The sequence below is a fragment of the Lytechinus variegatus genome, chromosome 2 (genome assembly GCF_018143015.1).
Source record: "Lytechinus variegatus isolate NC3 chromosome 2, Lvar_3.0, whole genome shotgun sequence".
NCBI lineage: Eukaryota > Metazoa > Echinodermata > Echinoidea > Temnopleuroida > Toxopneustidae > Lytechinus > Lytechinus variegatus.
In genome coordinates this window covers 34,295,628-34,323,166 of record NC_054741.1, presented here as the reverse complement: position 1 = coordinate 34,323,166, position 27,539 = coordinate 34,295,628, and the positions used below count along the sequence as shown (strand labels likewise).

At 36.0% G+C, this 27,539-nt stretch overlaps 1 protein-coding gene across 2 annotated transcripts in view; it reads left to right on the top strand.

Moving 5' to 3' along the window:
• The window catches only part of LOC121407927 (protein phosphatase 1 regulatory inhibitor subunit 16B-like), a 65,464-nt gene that overhangs the window by 11,448 nt on the left and 26,477 nt on the right, over positions 1-27,539 (top strand). For both annotated transcript variants that reach the window (XM_041599175.1, XM_041599176.1), the window contains exons 3-8: positions 4,239-4,342; positions 5,538-5,662; positions 6,501-6,626; positions 23,139-23,214; positions 23,791-23,911; positions 26,009-26,102. In XM_041599175.1, coding sequence (XP_041455109.1) covers positions 4,239-4,342; positions 5,538-5,662; positions 6,501-6,626; positions 23,139-23,214; positions 23,791-23,911; positions 26,009-26,102 — 646 coding nt within the window. The remainder of the gene's footprint in view (positions 1-4,238; positions 4,343-5,537; positions 5,663-6,500; positions 6,627-23,138; positions 23,215-23,790; positions 23,912-26,008; positions 26,103-27,539) is intronic.

Here is a 27,539-nt window from a genome sequence, read left to right as displayed (position 1 = left end):
TGATTTTCAACCAGCTTATGAAAACCCTTATTAATGTCACCACTGCTAATTGTAACTTACATCAATATTTGAACAAGGACTGTAGTAGAAGTGTGAGCAAACATCAAGGTTTTTTTTAATGTGACCTTCAGCTGGGAATGTCTTGGGAATGCATTTGTTATTCATCAGCTATCTCGTAGAGCTGTCCCATCCATCATCTTCTTCCTCACTATTTATAAATTCAAATGCCTTGGCAAGAACAATGTTGTCAATACTTGGTGTACACATCTCTGATCATGTTGTTGAATGAATACTGCACCTAAAATATTTTTTTTGTTTCTATGACAAAGAAATCCCATCAACTTTTTTTTGGGAATATACCTGGAACTCCTTTTTGATCATCCGAAACTGAAAAAACACCCTTTTAAACATGTTTTTTGGTCATGCATGTGTACAGCAATATATTTGACTGCCCCCCCCCCCCCCCCGGGCTAACCATACACATCTTGGCTGGGCTTTCATTGTATTTCCAAGCCTTAGTTCTGGTCAGCCCCCCAAATTCATGTCACTATTCCAATTCATTACTAAATTATATTACTGCACATGCCCCACAGTGGTTATAATGATGTAAAGAATAACTTTATGGCCTGAATTCACAAAAAATGTAAACCATGGTCAAGGTTTAAATTTATACCCCTTTCATAAACCCAATTACTATGAATTAGGCGGCTGATAGCAGCATAATTTGGTCGTAAAATTGGAGGAGGACAAGAGTTATCCGCATTACTCTGATGCTGCTATTATCCGCATAATAGCGGCATCGGGATAAGATTTTGAGTTTATGAACGCATTTCCAAATAATGCGGATAATTGCCATGGTGCGGTCACAAGGTCACCTTTTTCCAACACAACCGCATCGGAGGGGGCGTGTCCAGTTGTCATGGCGATTATCCGCCTTTTTCAGGACGGGCGCTCGTAAAAATAATGCGGCTTATTTTCGGAGTTTATGAACGCAATTTTTATTGAATTATCCGCATTACTCTTAGGCGGCTAATTGGAGGATAGGTTTATGAAAAGGGTATTAGACTACGCTCTCGATTTTGCGATTCACAAGAGAAGTTTGAACCGCATGGGGGTTTAGACTATGGTTTAAAAAAAACAGTAGGCGGTTTAAACCAGGGGGGGGGGGGGTAAACTTCTTTTGTGAATACCGGCCTATATGTTTATTGGATACAATCTACCAATTTTACATCAAAATTTTATTTGATTTGTTGCCTGATGAAAAAAAAACATGTATAACTTCTTATGAAAAAAAATAAGTATTAATGGTACTTTCCTATTTTCATATCCCAGATTTTGGTGTGAAGGGTGTTTGTCATTGATGACTGGGGCTTTTCATAGTATGACTTGTCAATAGTTTTTCATTCAGTGGTGCATTGTTCAGGTTATTCAAGTGTGAACAGTGCACAACATTCATTTTGTTGAAATGATTTCTTTCGTCATGGGTTTTTTCAGATGACATTGATCTGGTTGCTATGGATGACTGCCGTTCATTGATGGCCAGTGAATTTTATTTGATTTTTTTCACCTTCGGAACCAGTGTGTGAAGGCTGGGAATAATTTATCCTTGTACAGTACTATATTATTTTACATGATTAATGAGAATGCACATTTATGGATGTAAATTGTGGTGATGCAGCGCACTCGAGAGTATGCGACAAGCACAAAGCACTTTAGCATAATTTTGTGAATACCTGAGATGCCTGCATCATCACAAACCTCACAAATTAAAAAGATGTGCATTATTTGTTTTATTAATAGGGTTGGCAAAAGAATTTGTATTCATAAGTGTCTGATAACTCTGATTCCACACTGTGTGTTGTCTTCTACAGAAACTAGTCCACATGCAGTTACATAGATTAATCTCTTTACTCGAATAAATAAATACATTTGTATTTATAGCAAGTTTTGTTGGTCTGACACATACAAACACAGAGGATTGTTTTTTATAAGCTAATCAAGCATTGAAGTCGTTGTTTGATGCACCTCCACAACTCTTAAATTACAGAGGTGCAGACGGTTAAATTGAATTTGGATGCCTTAAATGTGGCGCTCAGAAAGAGGTCTTAAGAGTCGCAAATTAGATTCCACTTGAATTAATTAATTGCTGCTGCTAAGTAGGTCGATATGCAGGTCTTGTTTTTATCTTCGTTCTTGAGATGGCGTTTAACGCTCCTTGCATGATTGTGTAATGGGGCAAATTAACAAAGCTTCTGGATTCACGTTGGTCTTCGAGACACGTGGGCAAGGTTAAACTAGTCAGAGAGATAGAGGGTAAGAGAGGGAAAAGGAAAATAGAGAAATTTAGAGTTGGAGACAGGGAAAAGCAAGATGGGGAAAGAAGGAGATGAACAAATGGAGAAAGAGAAGTTCGTGTTTAATGTTTTAAAAAAAAAGTTGAATTGAGAAGTTGGAAAAGGACTGCAACTTCAGCATTACCGGCAGATGATGTTTTGTAGTCCACAAAATTAGTCATCTGGAGATCTTTGTCATTTAACTCAAATATTGAATTTGTGTTTTCTGAGAATGAGAATGTATGTGTAGCGCAAGTACAGGTATGAATCTAACAGAATGGAATCCCCTCGCCAAAAACAAAGTATTTATTTTTTATTTCTAGGGGCTACTTTTCAAAACTTACTGCCTAATTCTGCATCAAGGGATAAGCTTTAATATCGCAGTGAATTGATATTTTCCAGAGCTCCTCTATTGGGTTTCCAGGGCTCTTCTAAGTCCCCATTCTCACTACATTTTCTAAAACTAGTTTTACTGGAAACCGGTTCAAGAAACTAGTTTGGAAGATCCTTTGCTAGCGTTACCATTTGATCACCCGTAAATGGTTTTCAAAATAACTTCACATAGAGCGATCTTGTTGCTACGGGAACGCTGTCAGTGGGGTGACACGTTTTGTGCGAAATTCAAAACCGCAGCGTAGGCATTTTACACACAGTGTGTGGAGTAGCGCGCTCAAAATGTGCGAAGATCGCTTCCCGAAGAACGGTTGTGTCCTCACTTATGCTAAAACCAGTTTAACGAGGCAAAGCGATCTTGAAAACTACATCGCGAGGTGGTTTTGTGAACCGGTTTGGAAGATCGTTTCCAAGATGGCTTCGACTGTTCTTATTACACGTTAAACTAGTTTCCACTAAACTAGTTTTAGGTAGGTAGTGAGAATGGTGTCTAAGTATTTTGAGAAAGGAGACCACCCTGAGCCCTCGTATATTTTTCCCCCTGCACTGACGGTATTGAAATGACATGTCATAATCCAATAGTAAAAAATAAAAAAACAAACAGTTTTGGGATGTCATTGTATAAAGCCTGTTAATCATCATTTGTTTTGCAAGTAAACAATTTGGAATGAATGATAAAAGTTGAAGTTTATTCATTTTGCTTGTTTTGTTATATTGTTTGTGTTCATTTTAATATTTGTTGTGGTTTTATTTATGTTTCCCTAGATCATGATTTTGTATTACATTCATATATATGTTGTAACACCTGCATTTTTCATAAATATAAATATGAATGTATTCAACAGGTATCAAATCCACACTATTTTTTTCTCAAAATTTACAAAGTTGGGTTATTAATATAAACTTGTTTATTAATGGGTAGTTGAACAGGGCATTGTGGCGTGCGCCTGTAATCTAAGCTGTGGGGCAGTTACAAATTGATGCATTGATGCAAATTGAGCCCTGGGGGTGTTTCACAAAGATTTAAGTATGACTTAGGTCGCACTTAAATATCGACGCGTACATGATATGCAACGCGCAATCTTATTGATTAATACGCAGTAGTGCGCGTCCTCTTGGCATGATCTGACCAATGCTGTCATGCCTTTTATACTGCGCGCAACTAGACATTTAAGTGCAACTCTAAGTCATACTTAAATCTTTGTGAAACACCCCCCTGGTCATGTCTTTCGGATGGTGACGTTAAAGGTCGGTCCCAGACCTAAATAATCATATCTGCTTGATACACGTCTAACAAAACTCAAATACACACACATCCTTATTGATGTTTGAAGGACTGAAAATGACAAAATATCCCCTAAATACTGTTTTACAGGACTTAAGTTAATGTATTCTTTGTCTTTCCTTGTAAATTATGTCTTTTTCTTTACGAGTTGCTCATCCTACAATTATTCCATCTACTGATTACTTATATCATGGTCATTCTAATATTTCCTTCCGATTTTTTTTCAGAGGAGCACATCTCTTAGCAATCAACTCTGACGGTAACATGCCTTATGACATATGTGAAGATGAAGAAACGTTAGACTACATAGAGTCACAGATGGCAACGCAAGGTAAGCTATCAAATAATCTATCGCTGTTACGGGTTATCATCACAGTCTTTTAAGGAAAGGAAGACATACCTCTCTATCATTTTTGGTATGTAGACAGAAGGATAGATGGAATGTTTTGAGTGCAAATGATAGGTAATTGCAGATAATCAGTCGGTTAGTCCATCCATCCGTGTCCGTTTGGAACACACAAGTTGCTTTACTTTCTACTGCAGTAATTACCCTTTGTGTTCAAATGGTAACCAACTGTACAATTGGGTATTGTGACATAATGATAATAATAATAATGATATTCATAGGGTGCTTAATACAGATGTTTCTAAGCATTCAGTTTTCTGCCTATGAATTACCGGGGAAAATAAACAACAGTCTTAATGAATTCAAAAAAAAATTTAAAGAAACAAACGAAAGGCAACTAAGATGTGCTCTTCCATTATATAGACCAACCCACAAAAGGTGGGTCTTCAGCAAGGACGTGCACCCATTTTCTAGCTGTTAAACAGTATATACATGACCAACTTGGTAATTGGGTTGATTCGTTGATGCTGATGATTACATATGATTGACTCTTGTATATGAAAACACAATTACATATATGAATATAGGGATGGGCACATGCTCACATTTGCTGATGATTAGTATTGAATTCAAACATGGACCATGGACCAATCTTATTTAGATGTGAAATAACTTGTCATTTCTTTGTGTTATAATTAGATTAGATTAGATAAGGTTATATGAGATAAGATTAAATTATGATTATGGTTAGAACAGTGAGACTTTATATTGCTGGAGTATGATTCAATTTTCTGAACTCAACTATATAAATATTGGCCAAGCTTTGCTCTACTTACGAATGTTTCCTATTGAGACATTTATCTTGGCCTATTATTAAATTGTAATGCTTATTTTTAATTTCAAGTAGCAAACTCATAAACAAAGAACTAACTGGGACATTACTTTTGCAAAAACTTACAGTAAAAAGAAGTTAATCAATCTCATATTCTCTGAAAGATATTAAAAAGTAATGTAGTTAAATAAACAATAAAATTTTGTAATCGGTAATTTCATTCCTAACACATTAATTTTCGGTTAACAAATTGATCCATTTGAAATGGTGCACCAACATTTTGTACATCCCACACTTATCTTACAATTCGTCAGAATAACATTTTGATATTTTGCGGTGTAATTGCAGGTATTACGCAAGAACAAATCGATGAACTAAGAGAAATTGTACCAAATCAGATGCTGCAAGGAATGCAAGAGATCTATAAGAATGGAGGTGATTTAGAGATAAGAGACAATGTAGGAGCAACACCAGTAAGTATAATTGTATAAAAATGTCATCCTTAGCTTTTGCCACAATGTTCATTTTGAATCTTTTCAATTTGAACAGATATTATTTTCTCTGCTGTAGAGATACAAAAAAAAAACACCTCCCAAGACTAAAAAGTAGTTTTTTTTTTAATTGATTTTCAATTTTGATTTTTAATAATGATCAAGATTTCCACTAAGGTGCTTTTATATCCAGTTGATTACCAGAAAATACCTTGTGTTATTTTAATGAGAATTCTATCCAGATTAGAACATACTTGGTGGGTGTTTCATAAAGCTGTTTGGAAGTGACTAACAAGCAACTTTGTGAAAGACTGTGATCCTTTCTTAGGTGGTATTTCTATTTTGGCACGCATAATTTACCTCAAGATAGGATCACCAGTTGTTCATGAAGTCTCTCGTAACTCATGAACAGATTTATGAAACACCTAACAGGTACTTTGCTAATGTAAAAGCAAATTACATGTAATATCCCAGAAAAAAAATACCACTAAGTTTGCTCGTACTTTTCAAAATCCGAACTTAGGTAGCTCTATCTCTATGGCCACATGGATTTTACAGTATGAAGGCAAATTATGTGATACAAGGCTAGAAGAATGCATATCCTGTGTAAAGTAATGCAAGAGTCTTGTAACAATTCATACAAACAGTAACTGTATCAGGTTCATGTGTATGAACTAAATGAATTGTTAATTTTGAGGCCTTAAAGTTCTTGTAATTAAGTTATTTTCGTGGATATAGAAGCACCAGTCCATCATTGCTGGAATAGTTACTTTTTTGGTAAGTTTTATTAGCCCTTGTTGCATTTTCTTTCTGAATTCAGCTCCACATCGCCGTAGCCAATGGTTATGAGAAGGTGGTGCAGTACTTACTAAGCCACAACGTAGACTACGCTGCTCGGGATAACGATGGTTGGCAACCAATACATGCAGCAGTTTGCTGGGCACAGGTAAATATCATCACTCTCAGAACTACTAATCATCCTGCCCTAAAGCAGCTTTCACTAATTGTTTTCCCTATTTTCTGCAAGACGCACATGTCTTGCAGAAAATTCAACTTCCAGTTCTTTTCTTTCATCCTTCAAATACTGCAATTCAATAACAGTAATGGTTTCCCTGAACTACAAAATAAGCACCTCTCCCTTTATATGCATGCTATTGATTGGTTGAAAATCAAGATGCGCATCATATTTAGAGTTGCAATTAATTGCAATTCTTTCTGCAACGGGCCCCAGATTTTCCATAATCTGTACTAAAGGAGGGGCTAAATGACAAGGGAGCCCCACCTGTAGTCCAGGGGCCCGTCTTACAAAGACTTGTGATTGATTTGATACAAAGACTCGTGATTGATTTGATCAATTGTAACTATGGAAAGCCAGCAAAGTCAACATATAAATTGGATGTTTGCTCAATTTTTTTTTCTAGATATGAAGGCATATCCATAAATTCATTGATTTCTTGACAATTTGGTGTGTTCTCCTTTGTTTACAAAGGACATTTGCACATTTCCTGTAGAAAAAATTATGACACTGATGGATTCCCATAGAGTTACGATTGATTGGATCAATCGTAACTCTCTGTTTAGATGGGGGCCCTGGTTCAACTTTATCACAATAAGTTTGCAAAGTGGGCCAACCCTACCAATAAGTATAAGTATTTATTTATTGTCCATGAATGTAAATTGTTCTTGTTTACACACTGTGCAAATTCATAATAATGACAACAAATTATATCAATTCATACACAATACATGAACAATGAAATCTTCATTTGGAACATGGCAATAAGCATAATATTACTTACATAATAACTCATAAAAGTGTTTTTTTTAATAAGAAAGGCATTTGGTATAAAGTTTATTGCAATTTGGGAGATATTAAAGACATTATCGGATTGAATTAATTATGAAGTAAATGATATATGTAGTATAGGATACTCTGAAGCTGCAAACAGGCTGAATTAAATTATTTCTGCTCTTACGGCGAACCAACACATGCAGGGCACATTGGCCTTTCTTTGTAATTCCATTTGTAGACTTCACTTCTTTTTAAAAACAATTATATCAGGTTTGGTTTTTTCATAAAGGGATAATAAATCATCAATTCTATTCAACTGAATGAAATGATATTTGCTCAGAGCTTGCCGGTTTCCAAGAAATGTTTATATTGAACAAGAAATGCTTCACTGGTATAGCGCTTTGTGTGGATTCTTTCATAACACTCCACAGCAGCAATACTTAAAAATGGGTTAATACACTGCCGTGGTCTTCGAATTCGCTGTTTGAAATTTGCTTCCTTGATTAGTTTTTGTGTTTTATGGGTTGAAAATTATGAACGCAAATGTTAGAGTAGAAGAGAATGTAGAATTATGCTAACATTCGTTCAGCCGAAGGGTTGTAACTTAAGTTTGAAACAAGCTAGTTATTTGATCATAAATGCAAAATCTCTGGTGCTTGTATCTGACTAAAGGTGTTTCTAAATACCTGCGGATGTCAGCTTTTCCAATCGCTCTTGCGTTGGAGGTAGTTTGGAGATGATTAAATGTTGGTGCAAATATCTTAAGACTAAAGTTTAAATGTTATGCCACAAAGGGAAGAAATGTCGGGCACCCTTTATGTCTGATATGGTCTTCTCAAGATCAAGCCTACAGCATAATACCCCTTTCATAAACCCATCCTCCAATTAGCCGCCTAAGAGTAATGCGGATAATTCAATAAAAATTGCGTTCACAAACTCTGAAAATAATCTGCACTATTTTTTACGAGCGCCCGTCCTGAAAAAGGCGGATAATCGTCATGGCAACTGCACACACCCCTCCAATGCAGTTGTGTTGGAAAAGGGTGACCTTGTGACCGCACCATGGAAATTATCCGCATTACTTTCGAAATGCGTTCCTAAAGTCAAAATCTGGTCCCGTTGCTGCTATTATGTGGATAATTGCAGCATCAAAATAATGCAAATAACTCTTTTGATTTTCAAACTGCCTATGGAATTAAAACTGTGGTATAATGCCTGATGATTGTTTGGAGTCCTTTAAATAATTCTTCAGGATCTCCTTATTTAATAACGTAATGATAAAATAACCACAAAGTGACTTCCTTTGCCCATGGGGTTTGATAGAAAATATGTTGCAAGGGCACATGGAGTTCATAGATTGTAGGTTGACCTCAATAATTCCAAGTAATGCAATTGTGTTCTTCTTTCCACCTACAGTCTGCAATTAACATTCATTGTGTAGTAAATGTGCTTAACCACAATAATGATATCATAGCTATATATTATAATGACATTCTGAAAGTATTGTAAGCGAAGAATCTTTTATCATGGTAAATTTGACTCTGCCCATAAAATAGAAATCAAGATTGAAAGGAAAGGGTGAGGTTCCATGAATAATACTTCCTGAAAATATTTGTCACATTGTTATTGATATAAACACTAGATCCTGAAAAAATTTTCCAAACAATTGTTCTTAGGATTAGGAAAGGCATTATCTGTAGTTATTCCTAATTATTATCAACGTCAGATAAGATGATTTATGTGCCTTGTCAAATGTCTGTACCACCTCGTGTAGCTGGAATTCTGGACCCTGTCTTACAAAGACTTGCGATTTATCTAATCAACCACAACTATAGAAAGCCAGCAATGTCCACATTGAAAATTCAGATTTGTTAAAAACATTTTCTAGATATGATGTCTGTTCATATATTCATAGTTTTCTTGAAAATTTGGTGTGCTCCTTGTTTGCAAAGGACATTGTACAAATTTCCTGCGAAAAAAATTATGACGTTGATGGATTGCCATACACTTGAGGTTGATCGTATCAATCGTAACTCTTTGTAAGATGGGGCCCAGGAGTAGAGGTGCTATGCATTATTTAGTAGTGGTTTTCCTGCACTTACATTTTTTTGTCTATGATGAAATATTAGCATTGGTAATGCAAAGCCACATGATGGGTCCCTGTGGGAAACATGCAGGTATATGACTTCTGACAAGGTATCTAAACTTGTTTATGGTCTGAAAATGATATAAAAAAGAAGAGCATTTATTTTTTTTTTAATCTGGCCAAAGATGAGGTGTTGGATGTCCTTCTCAGGCTTTACAGAGTTGTGGAAAGAAATAACAGATTTCAGTAGAATAAATACAAAAATAGGTAGTATCATAACATTTTGAAGAAATCTGCCATTTCTTTATGCCCTAATTCCATTAAATGCATGTAGCCAGCAACGTTAAAAGAATCTTCAGATCTTCTACCAGAGAACCAGAACACTGCCTCCTTTTACTTACAACTCTTGAACCCATTTCATTAAGACTTGCAACTAGTTAGTTTTTATAATAACTTTTCAATCATCATCAAGTTTCCAAGGTAGACTGTGCAATAATGATACAGTTATCATAGTTTTAATTCCGTATAAAACAGGCCCAAGGATCCTGTATCGTAAAGACTTTTTATAATAACAAATGAACAATTTTCATGACAACATTACTGTCACCCAATCAGGTTGCAGGATTTCAATAGCTTTTAACTGTTGATTCACACATTTTTTTTTATTAAAACAAGTTTTATGAAACAGACCCCAGAAGTTTTCCCTTTTCAGGCCATGAAAATTGATGGTACCACTTGTTGCCATGTTGTTTGGAATGATACTGGACACAATAGCTTTTAACTATTATTGTAAATTTGTTATTATAACAAGTTTTATGAAAGGGGGGGGGGCAGAACTATTCCTCTTTCAGATCATGAAAATTGATGGTACCACTTGTTGCCAGGTGGTTTAGAATGATACAGGATACAATAGATTTTAACTGTTATTGTAAATTTGTTATTAAAACAAGTTTTATGAAACGGGGGCCCAGAACTATTTCCTTTTCAGATCATGAAAGTTGATGTTTCCACTTGTTGCCAGGTGGTTTAGAATGATACAGGATACAATAGCTTTTAACTGTTATTGTAAATTTGTTATTACATGTATAACAAGTTTTATGAAATGGGGGCCCCAGAATTATTCCCCTTCAAGTTTCAGGCCATGAAAATTGATGGTACCACTTGTTGCCATGTGGTTTGGAATGATACAGGTGCACAGTTAGAGGCAGTGATGTACCTACATTGACAAAAGCATGATAGAGTTTTTGATGCTAAAAAATGGTTGGAAACTTGACTGTCGGACTAATCGCTTACATCGCTCATGTTCAGCATAAGAGCAAAAACAATTAAATAATAGCCGCAGTCTTCGAGTAAACGTAGATTATAGGCGAAAAGTTTGTAGGAATCAGTGTTGAGTTCTGTTGATCCATTGTATTGGATTGAACCATTTCCTCAGTTTTCACCTAATCTGTCTTGAAGTAAAGACATACTAGGAACATTTGCTTTAACATGGGTACTGCATTTCCATGGTAACAGTATTTATAGCAATAAATCAGGGGAAAATCTTGCGGAGTGAACCACTTCCTTTATTTAGTTTTCGTCCAATCCTCACAAGACTTGGCACGTGCATTGATCTTAAAATAAAGGCATGTAAGAAACATTTTTTTTTTTTTAGGTATGTGCGGTACTGCATTATCATTGCATTGACATACATTGTATATGGCAAGAAATCATCAGGAAAAATGTCATTTCCATTTTTGTGGGCCCATATTCCTCACATGCATGTACAGCTTGTTCAATAGGATGAGGGTAAATCACCTTCAGTGACTAATATTTCTACCTTTTTTGGTCTAAATGCCATTCTTTTAGAATATTCTGTTAATAAATCATGAGGGAAAGAAGTGAGACTGGATAAATCATGTCAGATGTACATGTATGATAAACGTAAAACAAATTTTCACATTTTGTTATTAGGCGGTGAGCTGTATCATCATTGCCGGTGTAATATGAATGTACAGTTTCTGAACTAAAATATTGGAAAGATAGCTCTCTAGATCATCTCAGAAGTAATAGTTGGTCCCATTACCAGCTGTTAATTAGTTCTACCTCGGATGCTCCATGGCAGTTCGGCAAATTGAACCACATACAGGCGCAGTGCTGAACCCTGATATGCATCTGATTAGCGACCCTTGTATTTGGCATTCTTAACAAACTTCTATGAGAGATAGAGCATGTACCCGATCAAAGTCAAAATCTTGATTGTGTTGTTTTGGTGGCCTTTTGTGGTCCTGAACCTTTCCAGAATATATATCATTTTCATGAACTTGTTCTATATGATTGAAATATCAAATGACATGGCATATAACTTGAGATTTTATCATGTTTCAAACAAGACCTCACCCATGTTTTATTGCACATGCATTGTACGTGATAAGTACATGTCTTGACGCTTCATTTCATGTATTTTAGCAGTGTCTGCTTCGCTGGTCTTGTATTTTGAGAGAAGTTCATAGTTTTGTACAGGCCTTGACACTCAATATTGTACTCAGCGAAAATCAAGAATAGATGTTGTATGACACATGATACCTTTGTTCATAATTCATTTATGCTATTTCATACCATTCAGCTACAAACCATGTGAGCTCTTGAGAGATCACAAGACCTGTAATTGGGGGTGTAGGACTGTGCCTGGTATAATGACATATTAATTAGCTCTTACTGGTGCTCTTTATTGATGTCTAGATTGCAAGGCATATTAGAAAATGTCCTGTTTATCATTCATGCATGCTATGTTCATGCTATACAAATGAATAGATTCGAAAGAGAGGTGAAATGATGTCTATATGAATGAAGTTAGGCTTGCATGATCGGACCCATTGTGGAGTACAAGGTCCAAACTTTTCTCTTCAATTTAACCTCTACATTTTAACAGCTTCCATTCATTGCTGAAAGTGGTGTCATACTGACATATATAGAATTACCTCATTGCTGAATAAGAAAAATGCATGGTAGGCCTGTCACCGTAAAGCAAATATTGTATTTTAAGTCAACATGTAGGTTCAAATGGATATTCACCAATTATTAGCCTTTAAACACACATCACCATTTAAATTTTGTAATGTGTCTCCAAACATACATTTAAATTTACTGTCAATATGAAATCATTAACCTGATCGTTCTCAATGATAATTTGCTCATGGAAGCAGTCTCTACACAGAGTGAATGCTGCTAAGTATTGTTGCAACTAGTCTCAACTTGAAATAAGTTGTTTACGTTATGAATTATATATACCAATAGAGTAGTTCTTACTATAAATATGTGTTCTTGTATTTAGATAGCATAGCGCATATCTGTATGCTAATACTGTGCTTTCTTAGGCTGGGAAGTGTTTTGTAATAAAGCGAATAGTCTGTAATTTTCACTGAAAAATTTGCTCTCAGCCAATCAGGTACGTGGATTTCAGTAGCTTATGATAGATGTCCTAGAAAATCACCAACTGTTTGCTTTATGAAAAGCCCCCCTGGCCTTGTAGGGTCTATTCATAGTAAAACACATGGCAGGTTAGAATGATTATAAGGTACCGGGGGGGGGGGGGGGGGGGGGATAATACACGGGGCTCGGGGTGATTTCACCCCTGACATGCTAAAAAAGAGCCCTGAAAAAGAAAAAAAAAGGAGAGCCCAAGAAAATCCCCATTCATTCGCATGTAAAGCTATAGCAGATTAATGGGACGTGAAAATTAGCCCCCGGAAAAAAAAATCTTTTGCAGGGAATAATTTTCCTGGTATCGCATCGCAATTTGCTCCACATTTTTGAAAGACTGCTATGCATACTTTTGTATAGCTTTTTTACATAGGACTGCATATATTACTTGAGAGCTTAGCTTATGACCAAAAAGCTATTCAAATTTGTAAAGAAAAATTATTCCCTGTTTTTCCTGTTAGGTACACTGCCATTGTAAGCCACCTGACTCATACCATAGTCCAGAGACCTAACGTTTTGTTACAAAAATAGAGGAAACTAAAACAAAGAAAGGGGAAAGTTTGGCTAATTATAATAGGAGGCATCGTGAGGGGTACTAGTGGCACGTGCCTATGACTGGAGCATTGTCGTCTGCATAGCATAGCATTACTCCCTCTCAGACACGGGACTGATGGCTTGATAGTGTTATCGCCTTGTTGCTTATATTATCCTGGCCTCGCTCCTTTTAATTTTTGTAAAGAATTGAACAGTTCAGCATTACTGAATTTGAATAACATAATGGAATCATGATGGAATGTCCCAGACTTTACAGTGCACCAGGGCACTCTAAAACCAATGGGGGAAACTATTCTTTACACATTAAAATGAGTATAATGGGGGAAAATTATTAAAATTTGATGCATCCACATTAACATTGAATGACCGAGAAACTGTGGAGATGGAAACGATTAACTGAAATAGCCTCATTATTTGATTATCGATCGGCGAAATAACTAATGTGGAACTTTGAGCTGATTATAGAGCAGATGATTTCTTTTAATGAAAATATGCCCTTTAAAATGAGCTCACATTGTTTGTGCCTTGAATATTCCCGTAAACATCCAGTACCTTTATACATATTATGATTAACAACATTCTACTGTACAATGAGAATGTAGAATGAAAAAGTTTGTTAGTATATAATTGTGAATTAGATGGAAATGCATCTGATTTGTAATGTTCACTGGTAAGTGAGACAAACCCTGATGTGTCTCCTAACTTCTGTGATTGTTGATGTGAAGTAGACCCCGTTCCCATCTACTTTCTTAAACAAGTTTAGTGGAAACCAGTTTAACGTGTTGAAGCGGTCTTGAAAGCGGCCTTGAAAGCAATCTTAAGTGGTCTTCCAAACCGGTTTGGAAAACCACCTTGCGATGTGGTGCTCAAGACCGCTGTGCCTGGTTTGAGCGTAGATGAGGACACAGCCTTTTTCGGGAAGTGATCTGTGCCGGGAAGGATGGCAGTGTGTGCATGTCTGGCATGCTGCTTGGTACACGTGGTGTGTAGAATACGGCTGATGCTGCGGTTTCAAATTTTGCGCATAATTTGTGACCATACTGAGAGCTTTCCCATCTCAACATGATATCGTTTTACGTGAACTGGTTCCGGAGATTGTGACGAGAATGGTCGCAGAGCGATTGTTTTAACTTGATTTCCTGAAATGGTTTAAGTCAAACAAGTTCAAGAGAGTAGATATGGGAACGGGGTGGTAAAATTAGAGCATGCATATGGTTTTGGTTTGTCTTCGCCGTGTCAGTTGTGTTTTGGGGGAGGTTTCCCTACCATGTAACAGACTTTAAGTGATCTTGGAAATGACGCATCCCCTTGCTTCCTGTGTAGAGAGCTGTTTCAAGATCCAACCCCTTGACTGATATCATAACAACAATCCTCGATCTCCTCCCTCTTACAGTCTCAATCCATGGCTAAGTAAACCACTTTGTCTAGTTTCCGTTTGGTCTCAATCCATGTACATGGTCTAATCCCTAATTCATCTACAACTGGTTCATCTGCATGTACATGTACATCCATTTGGCCCGATTGCCACTCTAACTGAGCCTCTTATATACCATTTTGTCTAATTCCCAGTTTGGTTAAAACTATTTCTTCTAATATCCACTTGGTTTAACCATGGAGCTAACAGAGATAGCTCTATGGTTCAACACTATAATAGATGATCTGAAGTGTTTACAAACTGGGGGTGTTTCATAAAGATTTAAGTATGACTTAGACTCGCACTTAAATGCCGACAGGTACATGTATGTGATGCGCAACACATAATCTCATTGTTCAATACGCAGTAGTGTGCGTTCTCTTGGCATGATCTGAACAATGCAGTCATGCCTTTTATAATGCATGCAACTTGGCATTTAAGTGTGACTCTAAATCATACTTGAATCTTTGTGAACCCCCCCCCCCCGTGACGTCATTGGACGATCTGACAGTTAGCCACAATCAGGCAAAGTGAATATTTGACCAAGTAATGGTTTGACTAAATGGTAATTGGACCATCTTGATAGTAGATCAAGTGGGTTCAGCAGTGATGGGCCTGTATTCTGAACCCTGGTTTGAAGTTGTGGTTTAACTATGGAGAGCCAATTGGAGCACAAATCCCTAACAGTACACATCCAAATTATTAACTCATATGATATCCAAATTGTTCATAATTGTTCGGGAATGATAAATTAAGTATTTTAAAGTATTTTTCTTCATTATGAAAGCAAACTATTGAACATAATATACAATAGAAACAAAGTTTTTGAATATTTTGCTCCCCATAATTTTAGTACAGAGTTAGACCGTGGTCCCCTACAGAAATTTCCAAGCTTGCGGGAAGCGTGCGACTAGCTTGCGCAAGCTTGCGGCATGCTAGTAACTAGCATGCGGCTAGCTTAATAAGCGTGTGATATACGTGCAGAGTAATAGTTAAGCGATCTTTTAGCGAGCAGGGACTGTTCGCTAGCAGGCACTCGCTTATTAAGCGAGCGCCCTGCTAGTCGCATGCTAGTTACTAGCAAGCGGCACGCTTAAATTTCTGCAGGGGTCTAAGTTACACCTGACTTCAGAATACGGGCCATGGTGTTGAAAAGAGGATTTGAGAATTAGGTAGTACATAGACCAAGCAAATTGATGCAAACCAGCTAGTCCATCGACAAGTAAACAAACATGTTTTCTTGAGACATCTTCCTCACGTTATCATATTATATTTGTATATATTGTTTATCTGAGCTCTCATTTTCTTGCTTTATCTTCTAAATTGACAGTGAAATGTCTGCTCAGTTATTTCCAATTTATTGTTATGATTTTGATAAGAATTGTACGTTAATTAATTGTATTAATGATGATATTAAATTGTAAAATAACTTTGAAAGCACATTAGACTTTGAAATATGTCATTGTAATAAATTCAATGCCTAATGATATATTTGATTTTTGGAAAGTGGAATACCACCCTAAAAAGTCTTATATTCTTTTCAGATAAAGATTATTTCTTAATGAGGAGATTCTCACCAAATACGTGCCAATTGCAGTGATTACTGCCATAGCACGTTCTTTTGAGAATAAAAGATTAAAATTGGCCTATGTATTGAAGCACACTTACCCCCCCCCCCCCATCGTGTAAAGGTGACAATAGAATTCAGTAGAATTTTCACTTATGAAGTCATCAAATGACTCCCAAATGGTGTACTAATTTAGCACATCCTGTTCAATGTTATGCAAGTATCAGTACATGTAATGCAAAAGAATCTGGTCTTGAAGAAGAAAAAAAATTTATTTCCAAAATGATAATACCCAGACCTCAAAGTTAGTCTATTGAAAGGCTGTCAAAATCATCATTTTGGGAGCTATCGTTATTGCATAGAATGTTAAAATATCATTTAAGGAGTGATTGCTGTTGCATAGAATGTTAAAATATCATTTTGGGAGTGATTGTTATTGCATAGATTGTTGAATGTATCATTTTGGGAGTGATTGTTATTGTATAGAATGTAAACAAATATCATTATGCGAGTGATTGTTGTTGCATCCTGTTTTGTAGAATAGCCTTCAGATAAAAAAGTCTATATGTGCTCTCTTTAATTATTGGCAGTAATTATGCCAATATGTTCTTATCAGTTTCTTGACTTTGTGTGTGATTATAATAGAGAAGTGTTTTAAGTATTCAGCTGTCATCGTATCAGCAACCAAAACAGGTAAATCGGACACAAATTTCTAAATTCATATCATGAAAAAAAACCACATGAATATATATATACAGGATGCGATGGCTGGTCAAATCCGCTTTGCTCACAGGATTTCCCTCCTTGAAAGCCTTAAAAAAACATGAAGTGACATTTTTTGACGTAAAAAATATATTTCCTGTGAAAAGGGAATGTACCATGAAATGTTCGAATAAGCTATTTTGATTTCTATTAATGAAAGTTACAATCTGAGCTCACACATCCAGTGACAGTCATGGAATGTTTGAATAAGCTATTTTGATTTCTATTAATGAAAGTTACAATCTGACCTCACACCTCCAGTGACAGTCATTTCGTTGAAACAATCTTACGAATCGGTGAATGTTTATTTCATCCTTGCACACAAACACAATTCAGATCAAAGATGTTCCTACTTTTCTTCTTCTTTGTTTGGTATTTTTTTCTGGCTGATGATTACCAGCATCAGTGTTGCACACTCTACATGTATGACTTATTTGTGAGCTTTTAAGAAATGAAAAATACCTTCATTCATTTTGTGTCATCAATATCTCAGCCACATTTGCTCTATGGTAGCAGTACGGCGAGTCGAAAATCGAACACATCCATTTTAACATTTTTTTGTACTCACTGCATATAGGTGGTTTGAATAAAAAAGAAGGCTGTTTTCGACTCGTGGTATGGCTGCGGTAGAGTGACCATAGTAGGTCCATGGAGTGACTGAGGTATTACTTTCACTCATTTTCATAACACACTTTTATACCCCTTTCATAAACCAATCCTCCAATTAGCCGCCAAAGAGTAATGCGGATAGTTCAATAAAAATTGCGTTCATAAACTCCGAAAATAATCCGCACGATTTTTACGGGCGCCCGTCCTGAAAAAGGAGGATAATCGTCATGGCAACCGCACACACCCCCTCCAATGCGGTTGCGTTGGAAAAGGGTGACCTTGTGACCGCTCCATGGCAATTATCCGCATTACTTTCGAAATGCGTTCATAAAGTAAAAATCTGGTCCTGATGCTGCTATTATGCGGATAATTGCAGCATAAAAATAATGCGGATAACTCTGGTCCTCCTTCGATTTTACGACCAAATTATGCTGCTATTAGCGGCATAATTGGGTTTATGAAAGGGGTATTAGTGGCCAGCTCATCTTGCAGCTATTGCGCAATGAAACTTGATAAATTTGAAAGTTCATGATTCATTCAATTGCATGCAAGTCAAATGAAAACAAGGAAACAAACAAAATACACTGCTCCAGCTGAATAGATTTGATGCCTAGCTGAAAATTCAATAATGACTTTTCTTATATTCACAATATGCATAAGTACAAAGTCTGTGTATATCATTTCCATCATTCAGTCGTCTTGAAGTTTAAGATAATGATAATGAGAAGATGAGTAATCACTTTAGCTGTAGAATTGTTTCTTGATAAAGGCCCTTCAAAGTTTTTATGAAGGTTTTTTTAATTGTAGAATTTTTAAAGGAACTGAACTGCTTTAAACTTTGCTTTCAATTTTATTATTGCCCTCCTCTTTTCCTCCATATTTTAAACTTGTATGTTAAGTACCATCCTCTTTTTAATCTTATCTCATTCAAGTTTTGTAAAAAGCTCTCATTGTATTTATGTCTAAGTTATTAAGATGTGTACTGAAGAATTGAATGTATTTATTAGTACTTTATTTGATGCTGAAAGTCATGCAGTGGGAGAAACACATGATTTTGTTTTTATTGAATAATATAACTTGGCCCATGAGATGAGGTGATATTAAAAAAAAAATAAACTAGCTATTCAATAATTGGCCAATATGTTATATTACCATTCTTACTGAATATGATCTTGCATATTTCCATTATGAAATGTCCGGTTTTTCCCACCCAATTTGTTTCAGGACTATTCTCCATATTGTATTGATCTTCAGGCAAGTTGGTAACAACATAAAGTGCTTTGTAGTACAATGTACGTGCGATAGATACCGTTCCATGTTCTTGTACAGATATGCAGTGTGTTTACGCTTTCCTTTTTCTGGCCAAAATCAGGACATGGTTTATAATGCATTTTTATAGGTAACAAGAAGGTTGCATCCTTTCTAATTTTCATTTACGCGAAGAGCGTAAAAGCCAAGATCATAATCTCACAAAAGCTGCATTCATGATCCAGGATTTTTTTTATTTATCATTTTTTATAGATTTTTTTGGAAAGCATGAACATGATATCAATTCTACATGTATTTAAGTGACATTAAACATTTTGGCCCATATTCTGAAGTCTGGTTTAACTTTGACCATGGTCTAACTCTTTGCTAAAATTATGGGAAGCCAAAAGTGTCAAAATTTTTATTAAGTTGTATGTTTCTCATGTTTACTGTGCTCTTTCCTGATTCATCGATGGTGAAGACAATTATCTATTTATACTTCCTAGACAATTATGAATGATTTTAGAGCCAAATGAGCTGAAATATTATATCTCTACTGTTAGTGATTTATGCAACAATTGGCTATCCATACTTAAACCACAACTTTAAACCCGAGTTTAAATCAAACCCGACTTCAGAATACAGGCCTTTGGGTGTGAGTATGATCAGGAAATACCCATTAAAAAGTATGCACCCCAACTTGACCTTTCCTTCTGGGTCAGTCTAGGAGACATGAAGCATAAAAGTACTTTGTGGAAGTGCATTTATTATATAAAAACGTTTAAAAAACGCTATATGGGGACTTTATGAAGAAAGTGTAAATGCACCCATAGACAACGGAAATAAGTGGAGGATTAAACTGTATCAATCAACTATAAAAACTCCTCACCAGAATCTTGCAGGTTTTTTTTGAGGTATATCATTTTGCTGTTTAAATAAATGGCCTTCGAACATTGCTGCTAATGAGATCTTGCAGGTTTAATTTAGACACGTTATAAAAAATAGCAATGCACTCATTAGAGTAGTGTAAGACTTGTTTCAGATATTGTTTCTGTGCAAGCACATTTTATGTTTTATGTTTGATCTGTCTTGAATGTCTGATAGGATTTTTGAGGTTAGTAATAATAATCTTTTAAGATTTTGTTGAGGCACCTTACCAGTCTACTCCAACGTTCGTCTTTTGATTACTCATCATCGCATTAATCACAAAAACAATGGGGGATGTGGAAAAGTGGTATAAAAAGGGGGGAAAACACTTCTCAATCTTGCTACAATGGCACTATGACTCTTTCATGGTGGCTTTCCTCCATTTCCAGTTTTTCTCTAATTTTTTTTACAGATTTGACAATAAGGGCCCTCTTAAATTGAATCACAATAGTTTACAGTAGTGGCAATTCCATATGTTCAGGAAGGAATCCATATTTGTTTCACACTGTACTGTTCATGTTCAATTGCAAAGCAAAACAACAACTGCACGCACTTAATGGAAATACGCATTCAGCAAACTGCCGCGTCTGCCTTCGTAGTCTGTGCATGTTAGAGAGTGATGTAACAGTTTGATTGAATTGTGCAAATCGAGAGTGCAGTCAGCGGCATTGTATTATTTTTTGCATTTATGTGCAGTGGAAATCCACTCTTTTTTGAAATGACAAGCATGTATGATGTACCTCTATTGTGATATCTCCTCAAATTCTTGTGCAAATCTGGGACATCTGCACAAAACCTGCGTTGAGAGTGTCCTAGAGGCCGTTCTCATTACGCTTTCTAAAACTAGTTTACTGGAAGCCGATTCAGGAAACCAGTTTGGAAGATCGCTTTGCTAGCATTCCCACTTGATCACACGAAAGTGGTTTTCAAAATCACTTCACGTAAAGCGCTCTTGTTCCTATGGAAACACTCTCAAATTGTGCGAAGATCGCTTCCTGAAGAACGGTTGTGTCCTCACTTACATTAAACCAGTTTAACAAGGCAAAGCGATCTTGAAAACTACATCGCGAGGTGGTTTTCCAAACTGGTTAAGAAGATCGCTTCCAAGACCTCTTCGACCGTTCTCACTACACGTTGAACTAGTTTCCAGTAAACTAGTTTTAGGAGCATAGTGAGAACAGTCTCCTAGAGGCCTAGCTGCCCTTGAATCCTCATTTAGGGTGCTTTTTTCAGGATGATTTTTGCGGATGTTGTCCACTCTTCAATGGCAGTGACCCCCCCTTCCCCTGAGGGGAGAAAATGAAAATATTATAATGGAATACAAAAGAAACAATGAGTGGGTGACATCAGTCCCCTCATTTGCTTACCGACCAGGATGTTCATATAACTGTTTTGTGAAAATGAAACAAAACTTTAAAATGTCCTAACTTTCTTATTTTAGTCCTGATTTAGATGAAATTTATTCTTGGGTTTACTTGTCCTTTAAAGTCAGGGTGATGTTCTGCTTTTGAAGAGCAGGCTTTAGATAAAGATTAGGCCTATGATTGTTTGCACATTTATTCATGAACCATTTCATTTTCTCTATTTTTTATGATCTACATTAGTAATTGACTGTTATGTTCTTTAAAACCTGTGTTTTTTTTGCTTTAATAGCATACTTGCATACATGTAGCCCATGAAAATATTGTTGTCTTTTAAAGTGCACTATGGCTGCTAAAATGTATTTGCTCACCTGTAACTGTAACGTTCAATTTTATATGCTATGCATACAATAAAGTCCATGGCAGCTAGTGGTATATCATGAGAATAAATTGAAAAACACTGCTTGTACTGCCATCTTGTGAAGTAAAATCCATTTGTAATGTTCTTCTATTTTGAAATCACATGAATGACTGATTTTGAAAGATGAAATGTTTTTAGAATTCTAATACGCTGAATAGTAAAAATCATATTGGCCGATCATTCATATGTTTATGTGCTTCATTATACACTTTTTTAATGTCAATATTCCTAAATTGTCAAGATTTGATATTTTCCAAAGCGGCTTTGAATGGTGACCAGCCAAACTTTGGATCTATTTTAAGTCCTAAGAAATCCAATTTAAATGTTGATGCTTTCAATTCAAATCCAAAAGGTTTTTAGATAGAAATAGTAACTGTTGATGCTATAAACATGAAAATGTATTGTTTCTTGTTATTATATACCAGCAGTTAAAATCAAATGATATTGCAAGATAAATATGATGTAAAAAAAATTCATTGTAGCATCATTCTCATGTATTACCATGTCAGACTGCTCTTTCATCTTCAATATCATCATCATTATATGGTGCATTTTTATATAATCAATCTTATTTCATTGGCTTCCGCACTCAATGGTTGAAAGTACTTATTTTTTTCCTTCAAAATCAAGTGCTGATCTCAGCAGCTCATCATGACACCCACATTTCAAAGGACTACTGAATAAATGCAACATTGACACGAGACAGGGGCCGTAAAATAATTCAGTGAGGAAGAGGATTATCGAAGATTTGCGTAGTGATTTTGAGCTTTGGAAGTGCCTCCTTATTGAATATAGCTCGTGTTTTATTCAGTGATTAGTGCCTCTCACTGCTTTCAAATCGTGGCAATATCTCAAAATAGAATTTTCCAAACAGACAAAACAGAATGTAAATTTAGAACACATTATACACATTACACAGAGATATACATGTCTTCCCTGTTTAGTGTTGGTTGGATAACATTTTAATTAAGTACATATACATGTATATTATGTGCAGATGTGAAATGTTTAAAGAGTTAATAGTTGATTATGTGGATGTGATTTTAAATTGAATTAAGACAGTGCTCGAAGTCCTTTCAGAATGTGGTCATTGATTAGTGAATGGCAGCTGAATGATATAATCTCTCTCACGTGCCCCATTTGACCCTTATTTCAATTCACCTCTTTATTCCAGTATTCCCATTCCTTTCAATCAAGTCCTTTATAGACAAAAATGTGTGATTTAATATTTTGTACTCTTTGTCATTTCTACAGACCGACATCATCACTATGTTAGTTGAATCAGGAGCTGACCTAGATGCAAGGACTAATAATGACGAAACACCTTTAAGTAAGTAGACGGACCGTTACATGATCGTGAAGGTAGATACATGTAGGGAGTAGACTGAGGGATAAATTGATAGATAGATAGATAGACAGATAGATAGAAGGATGGAAAGATAGATGGATAGATAGAAGGCTGGATGGAAAGATAGATAGATAGATCAATACAATGATAGATAGATCTAGATAGATGAATAGGTGAATATATTGGTAAGTATGTAACTAGCTAGCTCGATATGGTAATACTACTGAGGTCCAAAGACATTGAATGACTAGAATAGGCTGAGGGTGGGGAGAGGGGAGGGGACGGTTATAAAGAATAAATCCGGCTAAAGATCACACTTCAATTTCCAGATGCATGTGGTATACAACACATCACCTCATTGGTCGATCAGATCATGCTTGTGGAATGTGCTCTACCAAAAATTCATCTTTGAAATTATGTGATAAACAAACAAAGGCACTGGCACTTATGTGTGCATGACTACAAGTCACGCTCAGTGCTTTATGAAACATCCTCGCAGAATAGACCGCATCATAAATTGAAGTCATATGTCAATTATTATTGTTTTGTTCCATTTAGGTATTTGTGAAGATGACGAGATCAGGAGTTTAATTCAGCAGCTGAAACAGGAGATCCAATCCAACCGCATTAAACCCACAGGAGGCCTTGTTAGGAGAAGCTCTAGTCGAAATAAGAGAGGGTAAGAATCAGTTTCATGAAGTGTACAATCACCTTCAGCCAATCAGATCCATGGATTTCAGTAGCTTGTAACAGATATTTGAAAATCACAATTCTATTTGTGAAAGCTGGAACAGGAGAAGCTCTAATCGAAGTAAGGGTAGGAACCTGAGGAACATTTCATGGAACAAATGATTTTTGTCGCCTATTTGTTATAAGCTACTGAAATCTTTGCATCTGATTGGCTCAGAGCAATTTGTCTTTGAAAATCAGAAAAGATTCCTGGTGAAACAGTTCCCTGGAGAACGTGTCATGAAGAGTCTTGCCATTGATCGATCGTCTCTCATGTATTGCATTCAGCCAATCAGATCCATGGTATTTAGGAGCTTTTAAACAGATATGTTTGGAAAATCACAACAACCCTATTCATAAAACATGTCCCTGATGCGAGTTTAGACAGAGACTGGCTGATTATGGGATAACACCCATTTTCCAGATACATATTTAAAGATATAGCGTGGGTGGTCTGACATAACAGGGCTATAAATCAAGCACGATGCACAAAATCTGCAGAAATTATGTTTTCAGACCACAGATTGAAAATCGGCTGTTGTGAATCTGGTTTTGAAACAGTGAATTAACATTAGGAAAGTGAAAGAAGCCTGGAATCTTTCAATGAAAGACAGGGTGCTTGACTACTTCTGGCTACAAGGCTACAAACGGAAGTCAACGGTTGCTGAAACCCATTATACATCTGAGGTCCAATAGATTCCCTACAAATTGGCAACCTTTTGATGTCGAGTGTGACCTTCACATATAATTTATACTTTGAAACGAGAGCCGGAGATATAGGTGACATATATTTAATTGGAGGATGAGAGATATACATTTGTCTGTTTCCTGTTTTATTTGGTGAAGAAAGACAGGTTCAGACATTGGTGGGTGTTTAATGGAAGTATGTTTTAAATGATTTTCACCAACAAATTTGCTCTTGGCCAATCAGGCACAAGGATTTCTGTAGCTTATAACCTAAGTCAGTAAAAATCACTATTGGTTTGATTAAATACTCCTCGAATGTGTTGTTCATATGGAGCCATAACACACCAATGCCCCACCCTTATCCCTTTACTATAATTTTTCCTCTTCTCACAAGCCAAATCTCTTGAAAAGAGATGTACAGTAGTAGAATTGCATGAATAAATATGTGTACAAGCCATACCGAATTATGATGAAAGTGAAACTACAAACTATAATGACAGTATCTATTGACTCTTTAAGTTGAAAGTTTGGAGTTATATTGTGCTTTTGCTTTAAATCATCAACAGTACTCAGCCTACCCACATTCAAGATTCAAGATTCAATATTAAAAATATTGATTGTCCTTATATAAAACACAGAAACATTACACAATGAAAGACTTTAATAAAACAAATATAAAATCAGCAATGCATTTAAGTCTTGCATTCTGTATATTCTAGGTGTGGCAAGAATATGTTCCTGTTTTATCTTAATGATGAAGCAAGAAACAAAGTTTTAGTGCAGTTTGTGCAGACATGAAAGCAAATCATGATGATAAAATTTGTTAGAGCATGAAAATAGTAATGATGAAAAAAAATACATGTTTATTTTCTTGGAGCAGGTCATCAATAAGGAGAAGCAGTTTTATCTTAATGATGAAGCAAGAAACAAAGTTTTAGTGCAGTTTGTGCAGACATGAAAGCAAATCATGATGATAAAATTTGTTAGAGCATGAAAATAGTAATGATGAAAAAAAATACATGTTTATTTTCTTGGAGCAGGTCATCAATAAGGAGAAGCAGTTTTATCTTAATGATGAAGCAAGAAGCAAAGTTTTAGTGCAGTTTGTGCAGACATGAAAGCAAATCATGATGATAAAATTTGTTAGAGCATGAAAATAGTAATGATGAAAAAAAATACATGTTTATTTTCTTGGAGCAGGTCATCAATAAGGAGAAGCAGTTTTATCTTAATGATGAAGCAAGAAGCAAAGTTTTAGTGCAGTTTGTGCAGACATGAAAGCAAATCATGATGATAAAATTTGTTAGAGCATGAAAATAGTAATGATGAAAAAAAATACATGTTTATTTTCTTGGAGCAGGTCATCAATAAGGAGAAGCAGTAAACGGGAGAAGGGCGAGATGAGGAAACTAGATGCTAAAGGAGAGGCAGCTTACATGCAATCAAAAACAGAGGTGTGTTCAAGTAATGTTTTTTCAAACACAATTTTTTTAGTAACAATTTGAGCTAGTGTTCAATCAATTCACCATCGACATTGATTCTCTTTTCATGCCCACCCACTGCACACTGCACTTTAAATCAGGGTTTGATTCAAACCCGAGTTCAGAATACGGGCCAGTGAGTTTGGTCCCGGAAGTACTGAGCCAGAGGCCAAGTGTATGCTGTGCATGCCTGGGGCCAGTTTCATAAAAGAGTTGCAACTGTTGTATCTCTGTCGTTATGGCAACTACCACGGTAACAGGGCTTAGTAGCCAATCACAATCAAGGTTTCCATGGTGTTGACAATAATGGCAAAGTTACGATAGTTGTAGCTCTTTATTAAATGGGATCCTGATTTGGAAGAGAGTCCTGTAAATTGAGAATCACAGATTATTAAAGTGATGCTGTCACTAAACTGCCCCTTTTTCCCCAATTCAGTTTTTTTTTGATTCCATAGCGTGGTGTAGAATGACACAGCCCGAAGTTGATAGAGATAGGTCCATGGGAGCCCAAGATGTGGCCTTTGAACAGCCTTCATTGCCCCATTAAAATCTGTAAATTGCCTTGAGTCCAGTTATGAACCTGTAATAGCCACACAGAAACTTTGTTAACACTAACAGAGAACTTACAGTAGGCCCAGACACAAGTATTGGATTGTGATGTCAAATGTCGTTCCAAGATGTATATCTTGTTGTGACATAAGGCATCACTACGACGTTAATGGTTGTAAAAGGGCCTCTGTTAGTGTGTTGTTAGCGCTAACGTTTCTGTGAGGCCAATTTACACTGATTGAACTGAGACCCTATGAGGTACTCATTTGGCCATTAGGCCATCACGCTCTACCAAAATATGGTCACAAAAATGCATATATGCACAAAAAAAAATATTGATGTCACTCTTTGGTACTTCATTGTGTTCAGTCAATATCTAAAAAACTTGTTCTGCAAAATTGCCTTTGTTAATGCATGTTTTTAGCATTTTATATTGCAATTTGAAAGACATTTACATTTGCAGCCGATAAAAAACATTGGCTTTACTTGAATTTCTTTAAAAACTATTATGCTAGGGTAAAAAGTTGTAGATTGAACGCTTTACTGGGAAGTTCACCCTGCAACAAAGCTTGTTTGTGATCTAAATTAAAATTCCAGCCGGTTTTCTTTCATTTCACAGACTAGATACTATCAGTTATTAGTGCTCCTGGGACTTGTTGAATAAAAGTTCCTTATTATGGTAACTTTGCTATCCAATGGTAACTCGCATGGAGTCCTTGATTTTGATTGGCTGTTGGGTCACGTTACCATGGTAGTTACCATTGAAAGGCAAAGTTACTGTAATAGTTTTTTTTATGCAACTTGGCCTATGTCTGTCTTTCATTCAATAGTTTATCAACCTCAAATATTCCAATTATATCT